The 21,690-nt window shown below is 50.9% G+C and overlaps 1 protein-coding gene across 1 annotated transcript in view; it reads left to right on the top strand.

Moving 5' to 3' along the window:
• The window catches only part of LOC120941701 (GATA zinc finger domain-containing protein 14-like), a 39,185-nt gene that overhangs the window by 13,331 nt on the left and 4,164 nt on the right, over positions 1-21,690 (top strand). Inside the window, exons 2-3 of the mRNA XM_040355290.1 lie at positions 15,566-15,761; positions 18,234-18,328. Of these exons, the coding sequence (XP_040211224.1) occupies positions 15,572-15,761; positions 18,234-18,328 (285 nt within the window). The 5' untranslated portion in view covers positions 15,566-15,571. The remainder of the gene's footprint in view (positions 1-15,565; positions 15,762-18,233; positions 18,329-21,690) is intronic.

A 21,690-nucleotide genomic window follows, 5' to 3' on the forward strand; every position in this document is an offset into this window, starting at 1 on the left:
GAAAATGCATGAGAACACCTGTATATGTTAAAATACCTTTATAAAATCTTGATAGGAGCCGTAGCCCATGTGTAACCATATCTAGAATCTGCAACAATGGATGCATCTTGAAACATAAAATAACCTGCCCTTATAAAAAATAAAAAATAACAATGTAGAATATCCATAATGACCACAAGAAAAGGTTAAACCTTAGTGTTCCGGATATGGTGTGTTGCCTATATTATATCGGGCTCTAGCTGGCCATAATACAGATATTGGCAGCAAACCTGTCATTAAAACAAGTGGTGATCTAGTAGAAAAGTCTGTGGTCTAATGCCACAATATACAATCGAGCTCGCTGCATTTAGTAATATTAATAATGTGCTCTGTGTAGTGCAATAATATTAATTTGTATACGGACATCTGTGCATGTGATGATCTAGTAGAAAAGTCTGTGATCTAGTGCCGCAATATACAATCGTTTTCACTGCATTCAGTAGTATTAATAATATACTCTGTGTGGTGCAATAATATTAATTTGTATACGGACATCTGTGCATGTAATGACATGACTGATCTATATATATATAAAACTCAACGTGTCTGTGTATGTGTGTATGTATGTATGTGTGTATGTATGTGTGTATGTATGTATGTATGTATGTATGTATGTGTGTGTATGTATGTGTGTATGTATGTATGTGTGTGTGTGTGTGTGTGTGTGTATGTATGTGTGTGTATGTATGTGTGTGTGTGTGTGTGTATGTGTGTATGTGTGTATGTATGTGTGTGTGTGTGTGTATGTATGTATGTATGTATGTATGTATGTATGTTCCAGCATCACGTCCAAACAGCTAAAGATATTAACATGAAACTTGGCACACATGTTACTTATATGTCAGCAACAAACATAGGATAGGTGGTTTAACCCTTACCCACCCCCATTTGCCATGGTCGGGGTTTTCCTTTAAAGTCCCATTCAACTCTATGGGAAATACATGTTACTTCATAACTTCCAAACGGCTGTAGATATTTCCATAACACTTGGTCACATGTTACTTATATGTCCACTTAAACTATAGGATAGGTAATTTATCCCTTAACTACCCCCATTTGTGAGGGTCGGGGTCCCATGCAAATCAATGGGAAATGTTCCCACATAACTTCTGTACGCCTGGAGATATTTCAATATTACCTGCTACACATATTACTTATATGCCAAATACAAATATATGACAGTTACATTAACCCTTACCTACACCCTTATATAAAAGATGGGTATATTTATATTACTATGATTTTCCTCCCCAAAAGGTTAAGATAGGAAGACCGTTATTGAGCTCCCCTTGATACCTGCCTTGTACTGTACTGTTATATGCTATGCACTGTTTTCTTTTCTGTTGATGCTCTGAAGGCATCCTTGTACCGTATCTTTTCTGGCACGGGGGTTACCTCGTGTCCAATAAAAACTGTTAATTGAAAAAAAAAAAAAAAGATAGGAAGACCGGGCAACGCCGGGTATTCAGCTAGTCAAAATATAAAAACCTAAACTACGCAAGTGCATATGTATTCTACTGGACCATGGCCCAATCTGCAGGCTGCACTTGATGTAAATGGAGATTAGGAAAATTTATTCTTACCTGAAATTTTATTTTCCTGTAGTCCGTAGGCGGCACACAATGGGTTAAGCTTTCTTCTAACCCCTAAAGGAAGAAAGAGCTAAACTAGCAGTGAGACAAGTTAGATTAATTAATTAACCATAGTGAGACCACCTGTCCCGGCCCTATAAACTGCTCCCAAGAACACACACAGACGTATTTTATGCAGCAATAGAGTAATTTTAATGGGAGGGAAAGCTGTGCCGCCTACGGACTACAGGAAAAGAAAATTTCAGGTAAGAACAAATTTTCCTATTCCTGGTCGTCCTACGGCGGCACACAATGGGATTTGCAAAGCAGTGCAAAAAAGAAAAAGGGGGAGGATCAATGGTTTAAGGCCGCCTGAAGCACTCTCGAGCCAAAGGCCGATCCCTCGGACGATACTACATCTATTCTGTAGTGCTTTATGAAGGTGTTCGGTGAAGCCCATGTCGCCGCCTTACAGATCTGGTCCATTGGAACATGATACCTCTCAGCCCAGGACGCAGCTGTAGATCTTGTAGAGTGAGCTTTTAGGAGAAGAGGGGAATCTTTGCCTTCCAAAAGGTAACAGTGCTTGATAGTGTCTCTTATCCACCTCGCCAGCGAAGATTTACTTGCTTTTTTCCCCTTGTTTGGCCCTTGGAACTGTAGAAACAGGGCCTCCGACTGTCTGAACTCCGAGGTTCTCTGCAAGTAAGCAGAGATGGTTCTCTTTACATCCAAAAGGTGTAGGTCATCTTCAGAACCATCTTTAAACACAGGCAACACAATTTCCTGATTGATATTTGAGGAGGTGGAAACCTTGGGAAGGAAACCCGGCATAGTTCTTAGGACTACTGCGTCCGAAAGTAATCTGAGGTAGGGTTCCTTGGACGACAGGGCCTGAAGCTCACTTATTCTTCTGGCGGACGTAATTGCTACCAGAAAGGTGCACTTGAAAGTGAGGAACCTTAAGGACGAACTCTCCAGAGGCTTGAAGGGAGGTGACGTTAACCTTTTTAGTACTAAGGGCAAGCTCCAAGCTGGCAACGGATTATGGAAGGCTGGTCTTATTTTATTAATTGCCTTGAAAAATCTGCTGACGAGAGGAGTTTTTGAAAATATTCCGTTTAGGCAGGAGTTAATAGCCGACAGCTGGACCCTTAGGGTGTTCGGCTTTAGGCCCTTTTGGAAGCCCTCTTGTAAAAATTGTAAGAGAGATGCTACCTGCTCAGGGGAGGATGAAGTCCTGGCGCACCAGGCTGAGTAGAGGGACCACACTCTGCTGTAGACTTTCAAGGTAGCAGGCTTCCTAGAAGCCACGAGGGGAGCTATAACCTCCTGCGACAGGCCTTGAGCTGTCAAGGATCTGAGTTCAAATTCCATGCCGCAAGCTGGAGTTTCTCGAGGCCCGGATGTAGCATCCCCGATTGGAGAAGAAGGTCCTTCTGGATGGGCAGTTTCCAGACCTGGTTCCTTGCCATATTTAAGGCTAGCGGAAACCATGCCCTCCTGGGCCAGAATGGTAGGATTACTACTGCTCTCACCTTCTCGTCCCGAATTTTCTGCAGCACCTTCGGGATCAGCGGAGTCGGGGGAAAGATATAGACAAAAAGTTTCCTCCAGCTTATCGAGAGAGCATCTACCGCTAGCGGGTCCCCCATACTGGAAAGGGAGCAGAACTGGGGGAGCTTTTTGTTCTGGGAGTTCGCCATAGCATCCACTTCGGGCAAGCCCCACTTGGAGGTGATCTTCCTGAAAACCTGAGGGTTCAGTTCCCACTCCCCTGGCAAGATCGAGTTTCTGCTGAGCCAATCTGCTCTTACATTGTCCACACCCCTGATGTGAGTGGCCGTTAGGAAAAATAGGTTCTCCTCCGCCCAGAGCATGATGCGGGCACACTCCCTCTGCATGGAGGGGCTCCGTGTTCCTCCCTGTTTGTTCAGGTAAAAGACTGACGCCAAGTTGTCTGACTGTACTTGAACTGACTTGTGGAGAACTTCGGACTTGAAATGAATGAGTGCCTTCCTGATCGCAGTAAGCTCTTTTAAGTTTGAAGACATCTGAAGCTCTCTCCGGGACCAGGCCTCTTGTACCCAATGGTCCCCTACATGAGCACCCCAGGCTGAGCCTGAAGCATCCGAGGTGAGGACTGTCTGAATCGGAGTCCTGAGGGATCTGCCCCCCCGGAAGCGTTGAGGGTGTATCCACCAAATGAGATCCTTCCTCACTACAGGAGAAATGTTGATAGTCCTGTCCAAAGAGTCTCGGCTCCTACCCCATTGGGACAGAATGCAGTTCTGAAGCATCCTGAAGAGGGCCTTGGCCCATGGAACAGCCTCCAGGGACGAAGTCATCATACCTAGAACCTTCATTGCCTTCCTTACTGAGCAGTGATTGGATTGCAGGAGATCCTGCACTGCCTGTTGGATATTGGAAGCCCTCTGACGAGAAAGGAACAGCTTCATCTGAAGGGTGTCTATTGTGAACCCGAGGTAGGAAATGATTGGAGTAGGGATCAGAGAGGACTTCTTTACGTTCACAATGAAACCGTGAGAGCCCAGCATTCGAAGGGTCTCGAGAAGATGATGCATTAACACAATTTCCGAGGGAGCCCTGACTAGCCAATCGTCTAGATAGGGTGTTACATATATCCCTTGTAGGCGAAGGGCTGCCGTCAGGACCACCACGACTTTTGTAAAGACTCGAGGTGCTGAGGTGATGCCAAATAGTAGGCAAGTAAACTGATAATGGAGAATCTGGTGGTTGCAGAGCAGAGCTAACCGTAGATACTTCCTGTGTGATCTTAGGATAGGGATGTGCAGGTATGCGTCCTGAAGGTCGACTGACGCTAGGAAGTCTCCCTCTTCTATGTTCGCAATGGCAGACCGAATTGACTCCATTCTGAACTTGCGCTTTACAAAAAACTGGTTTAGGAAAGAGAGGTCTCTTACTAGCCTCCACCCTCCAGAGGCCTTGGGAACTGGAAATATTGGGGAGTAGAGACCTTGGAATTTCTCTCGATCTGGAACTTCTTCTAGAGCGTGCTTTTTTTATAAAATCCTCCACTAACTCTAGAACTACTGGGTTGGAGGGCTTGTTGAGCATGAACCTCTGTGGAGGAAAAGAATTCAGTTCTAGGGAGTACCCTCTGGAGACGATGTCCGTCACCCAGGAGTCCGATGATGTCTTTTGCCAGACCTGAGAAAAAAACCTTAGCCTGCCTCCCACAGGAGGAGAGGCGTTGATGGCGTCAGGCTTCTTTGGGCTTGTTGAAGGGCTGCTTTTTTGGCCGCCGTTGAATCCTGCTTTTTCTTATAGAAGGGTCTTCTGCCCCGAAAAGAATAATTCTTCTTTGGGGAGTATCTGGATATTCCATAAAACGGCTTATTAGGCCTCTTCCTCTCCACGGGAAAAGAAGCGTCCTTCTCCTCGTTGTAAGATTTGAGAATGTCTTTCAAATGAGGGCCAAACATGGATGAAGGGTGGAAAGGCATGTTAACAAAGCTGAACTTTGATGATAAGTCACCCGTCCATTGTTTTATCCAAAGCGCCCTTCTGGTCGCATTGGATAAAGCGAGGGATCTGGATGAAAACTTTAGGACATCCACCGGGGCGTCACATAAAAATTTGGCGGCAGACTTCATCATGTGAACATCTTTTAGCAAAGATTCTCTAGACACCCCTTCTTCTATATCTAAAGATAATTGACTCAGCCAGACCCTTAGGGCTCTAGCTACCGGGATTGAGGAAGCTGCAATTTTTGAGGTGGAGGCTGCAGCTAGATAACTCTTTTTAGCTAAGCTATCCGTCTTGCGTTCTAAAGGGTCGGACAATTTGGAGGATTCGTCTGAGGGAAACAGCGACTTTTTAACCATCCGGGCAGCCGCCAGATCCAGCTTGGGTGGATTTTCCCACTCGGATGAAACCTTAGAATCCAACCTATATGAAGTTTTAAAGCGGGCTCCCGCATCGGTTTTCTTGTCAGGGTTGGGCCAGTCCTTTTTGAACCAGTCAGCAAGAATGGGGTGAAACGGAAATCTCATATCTGGGACTTGAGGAAAGTAATATAATTGGTCTTTCTTCGGCCTAGCCGATACATCTTTGGATGACTCTATAGTGTCCTTCACTGCCGACAGTAGCTTAGGAACCTTGTCCTTGGGTAATAAATACAAATCGTCATCTAGATCCTCAAATAGTATTTCCGGATCGGAAGAGGAAGCAGTACATTCCCCGGAGGAGATAGTTGCAGTGGGGGAAATACCCCTGGAACTTCTCTTCCTCTTCTTGGGCACCAGAGAGTCTTTAATTTCTTTAAATGTATTGGACATTTCCCCTTTAAACCATGATAGAAACGAATTGGCATTGTCAGATGGATTTAAACACGATACACAGGTGTCACTTGTATATGATTCCGGCATGGGCTGCTCACATTTGTTGCAGACGGTGTGTTTGGACTTTCTCTTGGCTTTACCAGAGGACGCCATCTGGGAAAACAAGACAGAGAGAAAGTCCCTCTTTTATAGAATTTAACTGCCGTAGCCCCCATACTGGATGTCTTAACAGAAAAAACCCTGCAAAAAGCAACCCAAACACGCTCCTACCTCTGACCGGCCAAGGGATCTGCTGCCTAGGCTGAGTGCAGCCATAGCAGACCCCTGCCGGTCAGAAATAGTGTGGGACCCCAGACCGGAAGTGATGCGGCCGCGCTATGGGAAACCCCCAGGTTTCAGACCCGCCGTTTAAAATAAATGAAAATCATGCCCAACATCAGAATAACGAATGTCATATGTAAAAAAAACGGCCGCCACTGGCGCTTACTTTTCCGTCCCTCCAGTCTCTGGACGCGAATTCCGGACTCCCGGAAGCGCGTCATCAATGCGCGCGGTCCACTGCGACGTTTCCGGCCTGTGGAGCGCAAACAAACCTCCGGTATCCATGTAGCCGTCTCAGAAACGGGGAATGTATGGCGGCCTCTCGGGGAACACTTCCACTGCTGCCGAACCAGAGGATGACGGGGTGCAGGCTGAGGGACCGGAGATAGCACCCGGTATACGGCCGCCCCTTAGCTCAAGAACCCGGAAGCACGGGGGTGAGCACTTGCCTCACGTCTTCTTCATCTCCTTCCAGGTACGAAGAAAGAAAAAAATACGTGTGTCTGTGTTCTTGGGAGCAGTTTATAGGGCGGGGACAGGTGGTCCCACTATGGTTAATTAATTCATCTAACTTGTCTCACTGCTAGTTTAGCTCTTTCTTCCTTCAGGCTGGGTTCACACTACTACACTACTTTCATCCTACTTTGCTCTGCTACATCGGTCCTACATTTATCCTACATTGGTCCTACATCCATCCTACTTTCATGAACAGGATACTACTTTGGTCCGACTTCAATGATATTCAATGGGCCTGAAGTAGGATCAATGTAGGACCAAAAGTAGTACAGGGAGCATTTTCAAAGTCGGACCGACTTGTGTAGGACGCTACAAGACGCTCTCATAGGGAAACATTGAACACAGAGCAAAGTAGGATGAAAGTAGTGTAGTAGTGTGAACCCAGCCTCAGGGGTTAGAAGAAAGCTTAACCCATTGTGTGCCGCTGTAGGACGACCAGGAAATATAGATATCTTCCGCAACTGCAAGGAAGCGCATGTGTCCCAGAGTGATCTAAAGCAACATGCAAACTAATGGCACCCACCTTTAGGCTGCATTCACACGGCGTATTTTGCCGCAACAAATTGCGGCGTATTGTACCGCGATTTGCGGGTCATTTTAACCTTCTTTTTTTTTTTTTTTTTACAACACATTGTTGTCTATGCTGAACGCCGAAAGCCGCCTGAAAAAAAGGGTCCGGGACTTGTTTTGAACTTCAGGCGTACGGCGTTTCGGCGTTCGGCGTGGAGATGTGAACCATCTCCATAGACAACAATGTAAAATCACCCCTCCAGCGGCACGAGCGTTGGGCGTCAGGCGTAAATACGCCAAGGTGTGAATGGAGCCTTAGGGTGTGTGCACATCACGAGCCCCCTCGGCGAGATGGCCTACCAGGCAGGGCGGATGCGCACGTGCTACGCGGAGTTCCCGGGTTCTGGGTCCTCATGGCCCGGAGCAACTGAAGCTGCAAAGGGGCCCCAGTTACTTACTGGGTCCCCACATTCCATGAAGGAGATCCCAAGCGAGTTGCGCTGTTCGGTGGGGAGTCGGTCTGAGGTGACCCTGGAGGCAGGTGATCCAACAGGGCTCAGACGATCCATCGGGGATCTGGGTGGCCGGACACTGGGAAGTTGTATGCTGCAGCTTGTCAGTCGGTGACCCCAAACTAAGAAGTCTACCTGAGGGAGGTTCAGGCAAATTATATTCGCTGTATTACAGGCATACCCCACTTTTAGGTACACAATGGGACCGGGGCATGTATGTAAAACGAAAATGTACTTAAAGTGAAGCAATACTTTTTTTCACTTCTAAATGTGTGCATGGGGGTCAGGGGATGTAGTGGGGGGTCAGGGCCTGTAGGGAGGGCTATACTTCACTTACGTTTATGCAGACTGCAATTCTGGGCTGGCTGGCAAGCAACTCTGGGCTGGCGGGCAATGCTGGGCTGGCTGGCGGACACCTCTGGGCAATGCTGGGCTGGCACCTCTGGGCAATGCTGGGCTGGCACCTCTGGGTCTAGGTGCTGGCTGGCAGGCACTCTCTGGGCATTGGTGCTGGCTGGCAGGCACCTCTGGGTCTTAAGGCTGGCTGGTGGGTACCTCTGGGCCTTGGTGCTGGCTGGTGGGTACCTCTGGGCCTTGGTGCTGGCTGGTGGGTACCTCTGGGCCTTGGTGCTGGCTGGCAGGCACCTCTGGGCCTTGGTGCTGGCTGGCAGGCACCTCTGGGCCTTGGTGCTGGCTGGTGTGCACCTCTGGGTCTTGGTGCTGGCTGGCAGGTACCTCTGGGCCTTGGTGCTGGCTGGCAGGCACCTCTGGGCCTTGGTGCTGGCTGGCGTGTACCTCTGGGCCTTGGTGCTGGCTGGCAGGCACCTCTGGGCCTTGGTGCTGGCTGGTGTGCACCTCTGGGTCTTGGGGCTGGCTGGTGGGTACCTCTGGGCCTTGGTGCTGGCTGGCGGGCACCTCTGGGCCTTGGTGCTGGCTGATGGGTACCTCTGGGCCTTGGTGCTGGCTGGCGTGTACCTCTGGGCCGGCAGGCACGATAGGTACCTGTAACAATGAAAAGAACAGTGGGGGGGGGGGGTCAGGGGCTGTAGTGGGGGGTCCGTGACCTGTAGTGGGGGGTCCATTGCCTGTAGAGAGGGGTCCAGGGCTGGTAGTGGGGGGAGCAGGGCCAATAGCGGAGGGGGGCTATACAGTACTTAAGTTTATGCTGGTGAACAGCTCTGGGCCTCTGGGCTGGCGGCACCTCTGAGCAGCGCTGGGATTGCCGTCAGGCAATGCTGGGCTGGCTGGTGGGCACCTCTGGGCCGACAGGCAATTCTAGGCTGGCTGGCGGGTACCTCGGTGCCAAAGGGCAATGCTGGGCTGGCAGCCCGCAGGAACTTTGCATCTTCCCTCACAACTCTGGGCGGCAGCTCCGCCCCTCCAGGTCATACTGCGGCTGCGCGGCGTGGGAATATCCGTAATTGCGAGGCACTTTACGTACACTCGCGGGCATGTCCGTTTTTGCGAGTGTACGTAAAGTGAGTGTCCGCAAAGCGGGGTATGCCTGTATCTTCGTTCCTGAGTAGAGGGCCTGTGGCAGAGGTCTCACTACAAGAACTACAAGTTCTACTAGAGCCAAGTCCCCCCCCCCCATGCTGCCGCCGCCGTGTTCCCCCCCCCCTCTCCCCCCCCGCGTGCTGCCCCCGTGCTGCCGCCGTGTTTCTCCCCCCCCCCGTGCTGCCGCCGTGTTTCTCCCCCCCCCCTGTGCTGCCGCCGTGTTTCTCCCCCCCCCCCCCGTGCTGCCGCCGTGTTTCTCCCCCCCCCCCCCCGTGCTGCCGCCGTGTTTCTCCCCCCCCCCGTGCTGCCGCCGTGTTTCTCCCCCCCCCCCCCCGTGCTGCCGCCGTGTTTCTCCCCCCCCCCCGTGCTGCCGCCGTGTTTCTCCCCCCACCCGTGCTGCCGCCGTGTTTCTCCCCCCCCCTCCGTGCTGCCGCCGTTTCTCTGTCACAGAGGGGAGATGTCAGAGGTCTGTTAAGACCCCGATATCTCACCAAAAACCCCAACAGGGCTGATAAAAAAAAAAAAAAAAGAAGGAATTGCAATAAATAATAAAAAAAAATTATTGTAAAAAAAAAAAAAATTAACCCCCTTCCATACAGGGCACTTACGCACCTTCCCGCCCAAGCCAATTTTCAGCTTTCAGCACTGTCGCACTTTGAATGACAATTGCGCGGTCGTGCTACACTGTACCCAAACAAAATTGGCTCCTTTTTTTTCCCCACAAATAGAGCTTTCTTTTGGTGGTATTTGATCACCTCTGCGAAAATTTTGAAAAAAAATTACGTTTTTATTTTTTTCTGTTATTTTTTTTTGTAAATAAGTAAGTTTTCTCTTTCAATTACGGCACTGATATGGCGGCACTGATGGGCACCGATGAGATGGCACTGATGGACATCGATATGGTAGCACTGATGGGCACCGATCAGGTGGCACTGATTGGCGGCGCTGGTATGCGGCACTGATGGGCACTGATGGGCGGCACTGATGGGCACTCATGGGCAGCACTGGGCACTCATAGGCGGCACAGATGGGCACTCATGGGCGGCACTTATGGGTGGCACTGATGGATACTTATGGGTGGCACAGATGGGCACTGATAGGTGGGCACTGGGCATGGATGGGCACTGTGGGGTGGCACTGATGGACACTGTGGGGTGGCACTGATGGACACTGTGGGGTGGCACTGATGGACACTGTGGGGCGGCACTGATTTACCCATGTTGCCAGTCAGTGCCCATTTGTGGGCACTGATTGGCATCTTTTTTTTTTTGCCCTTCCCTGGTCCAGGGTGGGCTTCCCTGGTGGTCCAGTGTGGCGATCCGAGGGGGGGCTGCGCTGATAAACAATCAGCGCGAACCCCCCCTGTCAGGAGAGCCGCCGATCGGCTCTCCTCTACTCGCGTCTGTCAGACACGAGTGAGGAAGAGCCATCAACGGCTCTTCCTGTTTACATCGTGATCAGCCGTGATTGGACTCGGCTGATCACGTGGTAAAGAGCCTCCGTGAGAGACTCTTTACCTTGATCGGTGTTGCTGCCGCCGTGTTTCTCCCCCTCCCCGCGTGCTGCCGCCGTGTTTCTCCCCCCCCGTGCTGCCGCCGTGTTTCTCCCCCCCCCGTGCTGCCGCCGTGTTTCTCCCCCCCCCCCCCCCGTGCTGCCGCCGTGTTTCTGCCCCCACATGCTACAGCCGTGTCCCCCCCCCCCCGCCCCCCCCCCCCCCCCGTGCTGCCGCCGTGTCCTGGATGGAGACGATCTGTCAGGATGGAGAGCGGCGGTAGGAGCTGGTAAATCCGAATGTACGGAGTCAGTGATGAGTCTGTCCATTCACAGAACTGAAACATCGTAAACTGTGTTTACAATGTTTCAGTTTATGAATTGTGATGCATTTGCCTATATGTATCATTGTAATTCTCCCTGCTTGTTTGATGCTGTGTTAGAGGTAGAAAGTCATTTAATGTGTGATTCAGTCCTCTGCTAAACAGCCTGTTGAAGTGCTAATGTCCCCTCACTATTCTAAGGCCTGAATCACACTAGTGCGTTGCGTTTTGGAGCTCCGTTGTCTTTGCAAATTTCTCTATAAGGTGTTCTGCAGATCAACTGCGTTTTAGCTGCAGATCAGGTGCGAATTTGGAGACCTGGGAGAGGGGAGGGGGAGGGGGGAAGTGTATTGAACTGAATGAGACAAATACTGAAGAGAAATGAACACATCTGCGAATTCAGCTGCGTACCCATAGAAGATAATGGGACTGAATTCGCACCGGAGCCGCACCGCAAGACATAAAAAACGCACACGGTTTGGAGGCAATGCGCAGTGCGGATGCATCGCACATATGTGAACCAGCCTCATTGAAAACAATGTATTTTGAAATGTCCTGCGAATTAGATGCGGTTTAAGCCGCACTCAATTCGCATAGGTGTGAACCTGGCCTGAAGGTTAATTGGTCTATTGTGTTGTGTGAAGGAGATCTGTGTTTACCCTTAAAAGATGTGTATTGTATCATCAAGCTAAATGATTAGATAAGTGGCATGTCAATTATTCTGATTGCTTCATGGTAATAATTACCCCCACTGATGTCAGTATCTAAAGAAATGTGTCTGGCAGGTTCGGTGCCAGAGGGTCTAGAGACTGATTAGTTCAAGGAGAGATCATTGTTTCCAAGGATCTGTATTGAAGACCCCCACTGTGTGAGGGGGGCGGAGATTGTCATTAACAGCTTGTAACCTGCATATAACCAGCTGAATGCTGGCATTAAAGTGTGTTGTTCCAGCAGTAAGCTTGGCATGTGTGGCTTATTGGGTGATCCCAGGAATATCCCTCCTCGTGGAATATTGGGGTGATTATCTTTATAGGAAGAAGGGAATCTTTGACGGGGATATCATTCTAATACCGTCACAAATGGTTGGCAGCAGCGGGATTTTCCCTTCTACTCTCCTTTACACCTGGAGTCCAAGCAGACACTGGAAGACCTACTGGAAGTTTGTGGAAGGATTGCTAGCAACAAAACCAAGCGGGTCATCATAGCAGAATTAATGGAGCTAGACCAGGAGAACTTGGTTGCAGCAACGCCAGCAGTACAAGAGATGGAGACACCAGTGATTCAGGAAGAGGAATCGCCAGCCAACAAGCTAATGAGAGAGAGAAGCTAGCATGGTTCGGTCCGAACCCAACGGCGGATGTGGTGCTGAAAGTGATGGACCTGTTAGCGGAGGAGGCTAAACAAATAAGAGACGCAGAACTACATTTAAAACTGGCAGCAGTCCGACAAGCAGCCGCACATTCTCCGAACAGTGAGTACAGCACAGCAGACACAAGGAAGATTCCGTTTAGCGCTTTTAAAGCTTTTGATGAAAAGGACTGTGAAATTGATAACTACCTGGCAGACTTTGAGCGACAATGTAACCTGCACCGAATAGCTAGAGGAGAGTGGGGTGCAATATTGTCAGGCAAACTGTCAGGCAAAGCTTCTGATGCTTTCCGGACCGTGCCAGATCAGGATATCCATAGCTACGCCCGGGTTAAAGAAGTGCTCCTGGCTCGTTATGCAGTAACCCCAGAGTCCCACCGACAGAAGTTCAGGGACTCACGCAAAACCACGAAAGACTCTTACGCGGAATGGGCATGCCAGTTATCCCTGTCGGCCTCTAACTGGGTTAACAGCAGCCAGGCCACCACCGCAGAGGACATTTTGCAACTAATGCTCCTGGAGCAATTTTACAATCACATCCAGACGGATGTCAAAGATTGGGTGAGAGATCGCAGGCCCATGACTCTACCAGAGGCCGCGAAGTTGGCGGATGAATATGCGGATACTCGCAAGACAAACCAGGTCACACCACGGGTACAACCTCCACGACCAACGGCACCCTCACACCCACCAGCCGATAGATACCAACCTCCTAACAGACCGGTGACATCTAGCCCTAGCTATCCACGCCAGGAGGACAACGAACAACGCTGCTTCCGGTGCAAACAGCTGGGTCACTTCAAGCAGAATTGCCCCATGAATGACAACACCAGGTCAAATTGGTCTCAACCTGGGTACCGCCCACCAGCAGCAGCCCATTGTGTAGACTCGGCTTGGGATCCCCAGGAGCTGGGTCGGGAAGAACCATTGGGCACCCCTTACGAAGCCCTCATGGTACAATCTGTTATTACGGACAACAGGGAACACCATTGTCAGCTGGTCATGGGCGCCAGCCCTGAGCCGGAGGGGCCCTGGAGGGAGCTGGGCAGAAAGAGGCACCGCCGGCCACCCTCCAAGAAGAAGAGGTCCTGGAAGCCGTATAACAAGCTGACCTGGGAGGAGAAGAAGCGACTGGAGGAGAGGGAGTCGCAGCGGGCGTCCCAGATGCGGGCCAAGATGTTCGCCAAGGGCCCATTGGTGGCCCCTTACAAAACCACCCAGTTCCTGATGATGAAGGACCACGTGGAGAGCCTGCAGGACATGAGCAAGCAGGAGCTGATCCGTGAGTACATAGAGCTGGAGGAGTGCATACGCCGCATGGAGGAGGAGAACAACCACCTGAGGTCACAGCAGGCTGACCCCCCCAGGCTCCATGAACTGGAGATGGAGCTGGAGAAGCTCAAAGAGGAGAACCGGCGGCTGCGGAGGGAGCAGAGGGTGGCTGACCCTATGGGGCACTGATCCCCTCCCCCCAAACTCTGAGCCCCAGTTTTACAGCATCTCAACAAATATAACTTTTTTTTTTTTTTTTTTTAATCTCCTGTGATTGTCACTTCAGAGCCATAACCTGCCCCTCCCATAGCGGGACACCTAGACGGCGGCGCACAGACCCATTCGCCGTCTTCACACTGACTGCTGGTGACTCTGCAGATCGCACAAAGACTTGGGGACTGAACGGCGTGTGATCTGACGACCCGGTGACATACCTGAGTCTGAAGCAGTTGCCAAGGGAGGTCAGTCACGCCAAACGGAGTTAACCTCGGACTGAAAGCTCTGAACCCGTCAACCCTACTGGACCAGGGAAGGTCCAACCGGGTTTGCCGGAGCAGGGAGAAAAAGGGGGGCCATTGTGATGCAATTGCCTATATGTCTCATTGTAATTCTCCCTGCTTGTTTGATGCTGTGTTAGAGGTAGAAAGTCATTTAATGTGTGATTCAGTCCTCTGCTAAACAGCCTGTTGAAGTGCTAATGTCCCCTCACTATTCTAAAGGTTAATTGGTCTATTGTGTTGTGTGAAGGAGATCTGTGTTTACCCTTAAAAGATGTGTATTGTATCATCACGTTAAATGATTAGATAAGTGGCATGTTAATTATTCTGATTGCTTCATTGTAATAATTAACCCCCACTGATGTCAGTATCTAAAGAAATGTGTCTGGCAGGTTCGGTGCCAGAGGGTCTAGAGACTGATTAGTTCAAGGAGAGATCATTGTTTCCAAGGATCTGTATTGAAGACCCCCACTGTGTGAGGGGGGGCGGAGATTGTCATTAACAGCTTGTAACCTGCATATAACGAGCTGAATGCTGGCATTAAAGTGTGTTGTTCCAGCAGTAAGCTTGGCATGTGTGGCTTATTGGGTGATCCCAGGAATATCCCTCCTCGTGGAATATTGGGGTGATTATCTTTATGGGAAGAAGGGAAGACTTTGACGGGGATATCATACCAATACCGTCACATGAATGAAGAGAAGCCGCTGTCTTCTTCTCTCCTTTTTCAGTACAGCTGAGGCTGCAGAGAAAGGGACTGGGGAATCTGTGTCCCTAGTCCCTTTCTCTGTCACAGAGGGGAGATGTCAGAGGTCTGTTAAGACCCCCGATATCTCACCAAAGACCCAAACAGGGCTGATAAAAAAAAAAAATCCATTCCCGCGCTCTCCTCCTCCATTCCGCGCTCTCCTCCTCCTTTCCGCACTCTCCTCCTCCATTCCGCACTCTCCTCCTCCATTCCGCGCTCTCCTCCATTCCGCGCTCTCCTCCATTCCGCGCTCTCCTCCTCCTCCTCCTCCTCCTCCTCCTCCTCCTCCTCCTCCTCCTCCTCCTCCTCCTCCTCCATTCCGCACTCTCCTCCTCCTTTCCGCACTCTCCTCCTCCATTCCGCGCCCTCCTCCTCCATTCCGCGCTCTCCTCTTCCATTTCGCGCTCTCCTCCTCCATTCCGCGCTCTCCTCCTCCTTTCCGCGCTCTCCTCCTCCTTTCCGCGCTCTCCTCCTCCTTTCCGCACTCTCCTCCTCCTTTCCGCACTCTCCTGGACCAAAACTATAAGGACTCTCCCTTGAAGTGTGAATTGTGATTCTCAGCGCTCTCCTCTCCGCAGGTCACCATGACTCCTCCCCACGTTCTCCGAGTGTCGGGAATTCCCGCCGGTCACTATGATGATGATGATAATTTACTACTAGACAAGCTTTTCATACACTTCCTGCGCCGCAAGAATGGAGGGAACGGTGAGGTGGATGTGCGTTACCCCACAAGGGAAAGGGGCGTGGCCATGCTTACCTTTGACCAGGTAGAAGGTAAGTGAATCTTAACACCTCCCCCCATCCCTCCAGTAGACTGGGGGGGCTTCAGTTTCTGAATCGGGTGGGAAGGGGAGTCACACTTCACTCTGTATGCCCTTTGTATACCCCTCAGAGTCACCCCCCCCTTACACCGGTGTCCCCGTCAGAATCCTCCCTTACACCGGTGTCCCCGTCAGAGTCGGTCCTTGCACCGGTGTCCCCGTCAGAATCCTCCTTTTCAACAGTGTCCCCTTCAGAATCCTCCCTTACACCGGTGTCCCCGTCAGAGTCGGTCCTTGCACCAGTGTCCCCGTCAGAATGCTTCTTTACACCAGTGTCCCAGTCAGAATCCTCCCTTACACCAGTGTCCCCGTCAGAATCCTCCTTTACACCAGTGTCCCCGTCAGAATCCTCCCTTACACTGGTGTACCTGTCAGAGTCGGTCCTTGCACCGGTGTCCCTGTCAGAGTCGGTCCTTGCACCGGTGTCCCCGTCAGGGTCGGTCCTTGCACCAGTGTCCCTGTCAGAGTCGGTCCTTGCACCGGTGTCCCTGTCAGAGTCGGTCCTTGCACCGGTGTCCCTGTCAGTCGGTCCTTGCACCGGTGTCCCCGTCAGGGTCGGTCCTTGCACCGGTGTCCCCGTCAGAGTCGGTCCTTGCACCAGTGTCCCCGTCAGAGTCGGTCCTTGCACCAGTGTCCCCGTCAGTCGGTCCTTGCACCAGTGTCCCCGTCAGTCGGTCCTTGCACCAGTGTCCCCGTCAGAGTCGGTCCTTGCACCAGTGTCCCCGTCAGAGTCGGTCCTTGCACCAGTGTCCCCGTCAGAGTCGGTCCTTGCACCAGTGTCCCCGTCAGAGTCGGTCCTTGCACCAGTGTCCCCGTCAGAGTCGGTCCTTGCACCAGTGTCCCCGTCAGAATCCTCCCTTACACCGATGTCCCTGTCAGAATCCTCCCTCATACCAGTGTCCCCGCCAGAGTCCGTCCTTACAGCGGTGTCCCCGCCAGAGTCCGTCCTTACAGCGGTGTCCCCGCCAGAGTCCGTCCTTACAGCGGTGTCCCCGCCAGAGTCCGTCCTTACAGCGGTGTCCCCGCCAGAGTCCGTCCTTACAGCGGTGTCCCCGCCAGAATCCTCTTTTTCACCAGTGTCCTCTTCAGAGTCCCCCTTACCACTGCAATTCAGCTTAGAGTGTGCCTGTCTTGTAGCAGGACCCAGAAGGTCAAAGCAGGTCTGAATAGAGACATGTCATTGGTTGATAGGACACCGGTGATCCTAGTAACCAATGAACAGCTTGGCGGGGGGGGGGGGGGTGACGGAGACTGTGTATGTGTGGGGGGGACGGGGGAGGTGTGGTTAGTGGTTGGGCAGAGACCAGCTGATCTGAGTCTCTGTGAGTCTGAGGGCCCTAGCCTCAAGCCATATAGAATCTCCCAGCAGGCTGGATGTGGCCCAGGGGGCGGGCCATCATTTGTAGACCCGGCAATTCGTTTAGTTCCGAATTTGTTTTTTATCTAATTTCGACAAATTATTTTGAAATTCTGAAATTTTGAATTTCCAAACTTCAAATTTTGGAATTACTGGAATTTCGAATTTTGGACATTAGGAGTTTTGGAAATTCAGAGTTTTGGAAATTCAGAGTTTTGGAAATTCAGAGTTTTGGAAATTCAGAGTTTTGGAAATTCAGAGTTTTGGAAATTCAGAGTTTTGGAAATTCAGAGTTTTGGAAATTCAGAGTTTTGGAAATTCAGAGTTTTGGAAATTCAGAGTTTTGGAAATTAGGAACTTCAAAATTTCGAAATATTTGAATCTCGAATTTTGGGAAATTGGTAAAATTAAATAATTTTGAATTTCGGAATATCGACAATTTGGAAATTAAAAGATTCGAAAAGCAGAAATTCAAAGTTAGGAAAATTTGTGAGGGTTAGGGTTCGAATTCAGAATTTTTTGAATTTCAGGATTTTCGAATTTCCCTCATTTCCGAAAAAAAGCAAAAAAAGAATGAAACGAAAACAAACAAATTTTTCGGCAGCGCACATGTCTAATGATTTGTAGACCCGACACTACTGCAATAAAACTACCAAACCCCCTCCTCCCATGTAACTGACATCCATCACCCTGAGAGAAGAGTGCAGTTTGGTTATGTCGGGGTCAACGTATATAAAAAATTCATTGGACGAATGTCACGGGCATTCGCCTACCCCTCACAAACGCTGGCAGTGTTTTGCCTGACACGTTAATCTCCAATGGTCTTCGGCTCCATCTAGTGGCCATAATAAATACCTCAATCAAGCAAATACTACACTATGGCCACTAGATGGAGCCGACGATCATAGAAAATTAACATATTAGGCAAAATACGGGGAAAACTCATGCACTCTAGGAGTATGCTTGTGGCATTCGTCCAACTATTTTTTTTTTTGTTTTATACATAGACCCCACAGTGTCACATCTCCTCTGTCATAATGACATCATAATGTATTATTGTCTCCGCAGTGGTAGAACGAGTCCTGTCCCGGAGGCACCTCCTCGAGATAAAGGGGCTCACCTTCCGGCTTGAAGTCAGCCGCCCACAACGCCAGAGGACCCAGGTAGGTGGTGGATTCTTGTAGATCTCCAGGTCAGGATTGAGCTGAGTGATTGGTTCAGTGATGAGTGGCAGAGTTTGAGTCCATGGGCTCCACTCATGACTGCCCAGTCACACACCTATCATGAGTTGCCCTATAACCATGATCAGCAGCTACCTCGTCACTTGGTCACCACATTGCCGATTAGGATTATGGGTCCAGAGATTATCTCCTGTATGAAGGAGGTCACCTCCAATTTCCCTCCAATTGTCCTCCTTGATCCTCCTTGACAGTGGTAGACATAGAAGGGCCAGCCATAGACAGGCATAGAAACTCTGTTCCACTACATGGCCTGAGGTTTTTGAACACCTGACTTTACACCAAGGCCGGTGCTACCGCTAGGTGAACTAGGCAGCCGCCTAGGGCGCACATGGTGTGCCAGGTGTGCCCAGGCTCACCCTGTGCAGCACAGATTCCCCCTACTGCCCTGACTCCCATCTTTCCCCCCGCAGTGCTGCTGGTTTCCCTCCTCTCCCATTGGCTGTTGCTGCTGGGATGTTTTAGGAGTGGGGAAAGGGGCCAATAAATATGTAATTTACCGGCCCCTTCCCTTTCTGAATTAACATAGTGAGTGATCGGTAGTGTGTGTTTGAGCTTTGAGGTGCACACCCTAATGCAAAAGGCTGTGCACACCTATTCTCCTAGGGTGCTGGACAGTGGCGGCTGGTGCTCAAAATTTGTGGAGGGGCGCAACGAAAAAAAAATTGCAGCCTCACTGTGCCCATCAAATGCAGTCACTATGCCATCAATTTGCACCACTGTGCCATGCCATCAAACGCAGTCATTGTGCCATCAATTGTCACCACTGTGCCATCAAACGCAGCCACTGTGCCATGCCATCAAACGCAGCCACTGTGCCATGCCATCAAACGCAGCCACTGTGCCATGCCATCAAACGCAGCCACTGTGCCATCAATTGTCAGCACTGTGCCATGCCATCAAACGCAGCCACTGTGCCACTCAATTTTCGCCACTGTGCCCATTGTTGCCACTGTGCATGTCACTGTGCCCTTTAATTGTTGCCACTGTGCCCATTGTCACCACTGTGCCCATTGTCGCCACTGTGCCCATTGATGCCACTGTGCCCATTGATGCCACTTAGCCCTTTGTCGCCTCTGTGCCCATTGTCGCTGCTGTGCCCTTTGTCCCACTGTGCCCTTTGTCCCACTGTGCCCTTTGTCCCACTGTGCCCATTGTCGCCTCTGTGCCCATTGTCGCCTCTGTGCCCATTGTCGCCGCTGTGCCCTGTAAAATGCACTTACCTTTCTCCTTCCACGTCCCTCGATGTCTTCTCCCGCCTTGGTGACGCTTCAGCCAATCAGGTTACCGATAACCAGAATCGGTGAACCTGATTGGCTGGGACGGCCGTCAGTCTTATCCGAAGAACGCCCCCCCCCCCCCCCCCCCCCCCCGTACGTTCCGAGGATACGTTTCCGGGAGACGAGGGCTGTACTCGGAAAGCCGCTGGCTCTGATAGGCACTTCCGCACAGCCAAACAGCTGCCGTTATTCAGGTGGTCAGCGCTCAAGTTCCGGCCATCTGAATTAGACCAGCATCAGCTGGCAACAATAACGTACATTCATGCAATGTATAAATGTATGTTATTTCAGTGGCGGTGCGAAGCCACCATAGGGGGCGGCGCTCTAGCGCCCTCTATAGACGGACCGCCACAGGTGCTGGATTCCCTCTGTGAAGACGTAGATAAGGGGGGGGGGGTTTGAACATCCTGCCCAAATGCCCAGTTAGTCCCTGCTGCTACATGAAGCTGAGCCGCTCAGCCTCGGCAATCAGATCGGTCAGAGAATATAGCCTAAGCGGCTGTGCGGCCCCCAGACTCCCCCCTCCCCCTCCTCCCCCTCCTCCATTCTTGTCCCCCTCCTTCTCTGAAAGTTAGTCCTTGGGGCGGGGCAAGCACGTAATTGGTTGTTGGGACATTAATGGTCCTAGCAACCAATCGCATGCTTGCCCTGCCTCCAGGCCCCATTAGTCATAGAAGACGGAGGGCAAGGATGGAACTTTGTCAGAAACCATGAATTGGACCGAGACGGAAGTACAGGTAAATCACACTTGTTTAATAATAAACGTAAATAGAACAAACGTATTCGAAAGTTCGGTAACCGGAACCGATAGTCAGGAAGCCAGTAATCAGCATAGTTGAACAGCAAGAGGGAACTGGAGCCAGAAGGAACGTCAGCCAAGCAAGTCTTTAACAGGAACGCAGGAGAAAGTCTCTGATGTTGATCAGGCGAAGGCAGAGATCATCTGGGCTGAATGGCTTAAGTGAGTCACTGTGGAGAGATAGGAGCTGGCATTTAACCGACAGCTGAGCGGCCATCTCAGAGAAGGAAGGGCTAAGCCCAGCCCTGACAAACTTTCTCCATCAGACCTAGATGGGGCAACATTCTACCCACTGACCCCAATGATGGGACGCTATTCCTCCCACTGACCCCAATGATGGGACGCTGTTCCTCCCACTGACCCCAATGATGGGACGCTATTCCTCCCACTGACCCCAATGATGGGACGCTATTCCTCCCACTGACCCCAATGATGGGACGCTATTCCTCCCACTGACCCCAATGATGGGGCGCTGTTCCTCCCACTGACCCCAATGATGGGATGCTATTCCTCCCACTGACCCCAATGATGGGACGCTATTCCTCCCACTGACCCCAATGATGAGACGCTGTTCCTCCCACTGACCCCAATGATGGGACGCTGTTCCTCCCACTGACCCCAATGATGGGACGCTGTTCCTCCCACTGACCCCAATGATGGGACGCTGTTCCTCCCACTGACCCCAATGATGGGACGCTGTTCCTCCCACTGACCCCAATGATGGGACGCTATTCCTCCCACTGACCCCAATGATGGGACGCTATTCCTCCCACTGACCCCAATGATGGGACGCTATTCCTCCCACTGACCCCAATGATGGGACGCTATTCCTCCCAATGACGCCAATGATGGGACGCTATTCCTCCCACTGACCCCAATGATGGGACGCTATTCCTCCCACTGACCCCAATGATGGGACGCTATTCCTCCCAATGACGCCAATGATGGGACGCTATTCCTCCCACTGACCCCAATGATGGGACGCTATTCCTCCCACTGACCCCAATGATGGGACGCTATTCCTCCCACTGACCCCAATGATGGGACGCTATTCCTCCCACTGACCCCAATGATGGGACGCTATTCCTCCCACTGACCCCAATGATGGGACGCTATTCCTCCCACTGACCCCAATGATGGGACGCTATTCCTCCCACTGACTCCAATGATGGGACGCTATTCCTCCCACTGACACCAATGATGGGACA

Source organism: Rana temporaria, chromosome 5 (genome assembly GCF_905171775.1).
Source record: "Rana temporaria chromosome 5, aRanTem1.1, whole genome shotgun sequence".
Classification (NCBI taxonomy): Eukaryota; Metazoa; Chordata; class Amphibia; order Anura; family Ranidae; genus Rana; species Rana temporaria.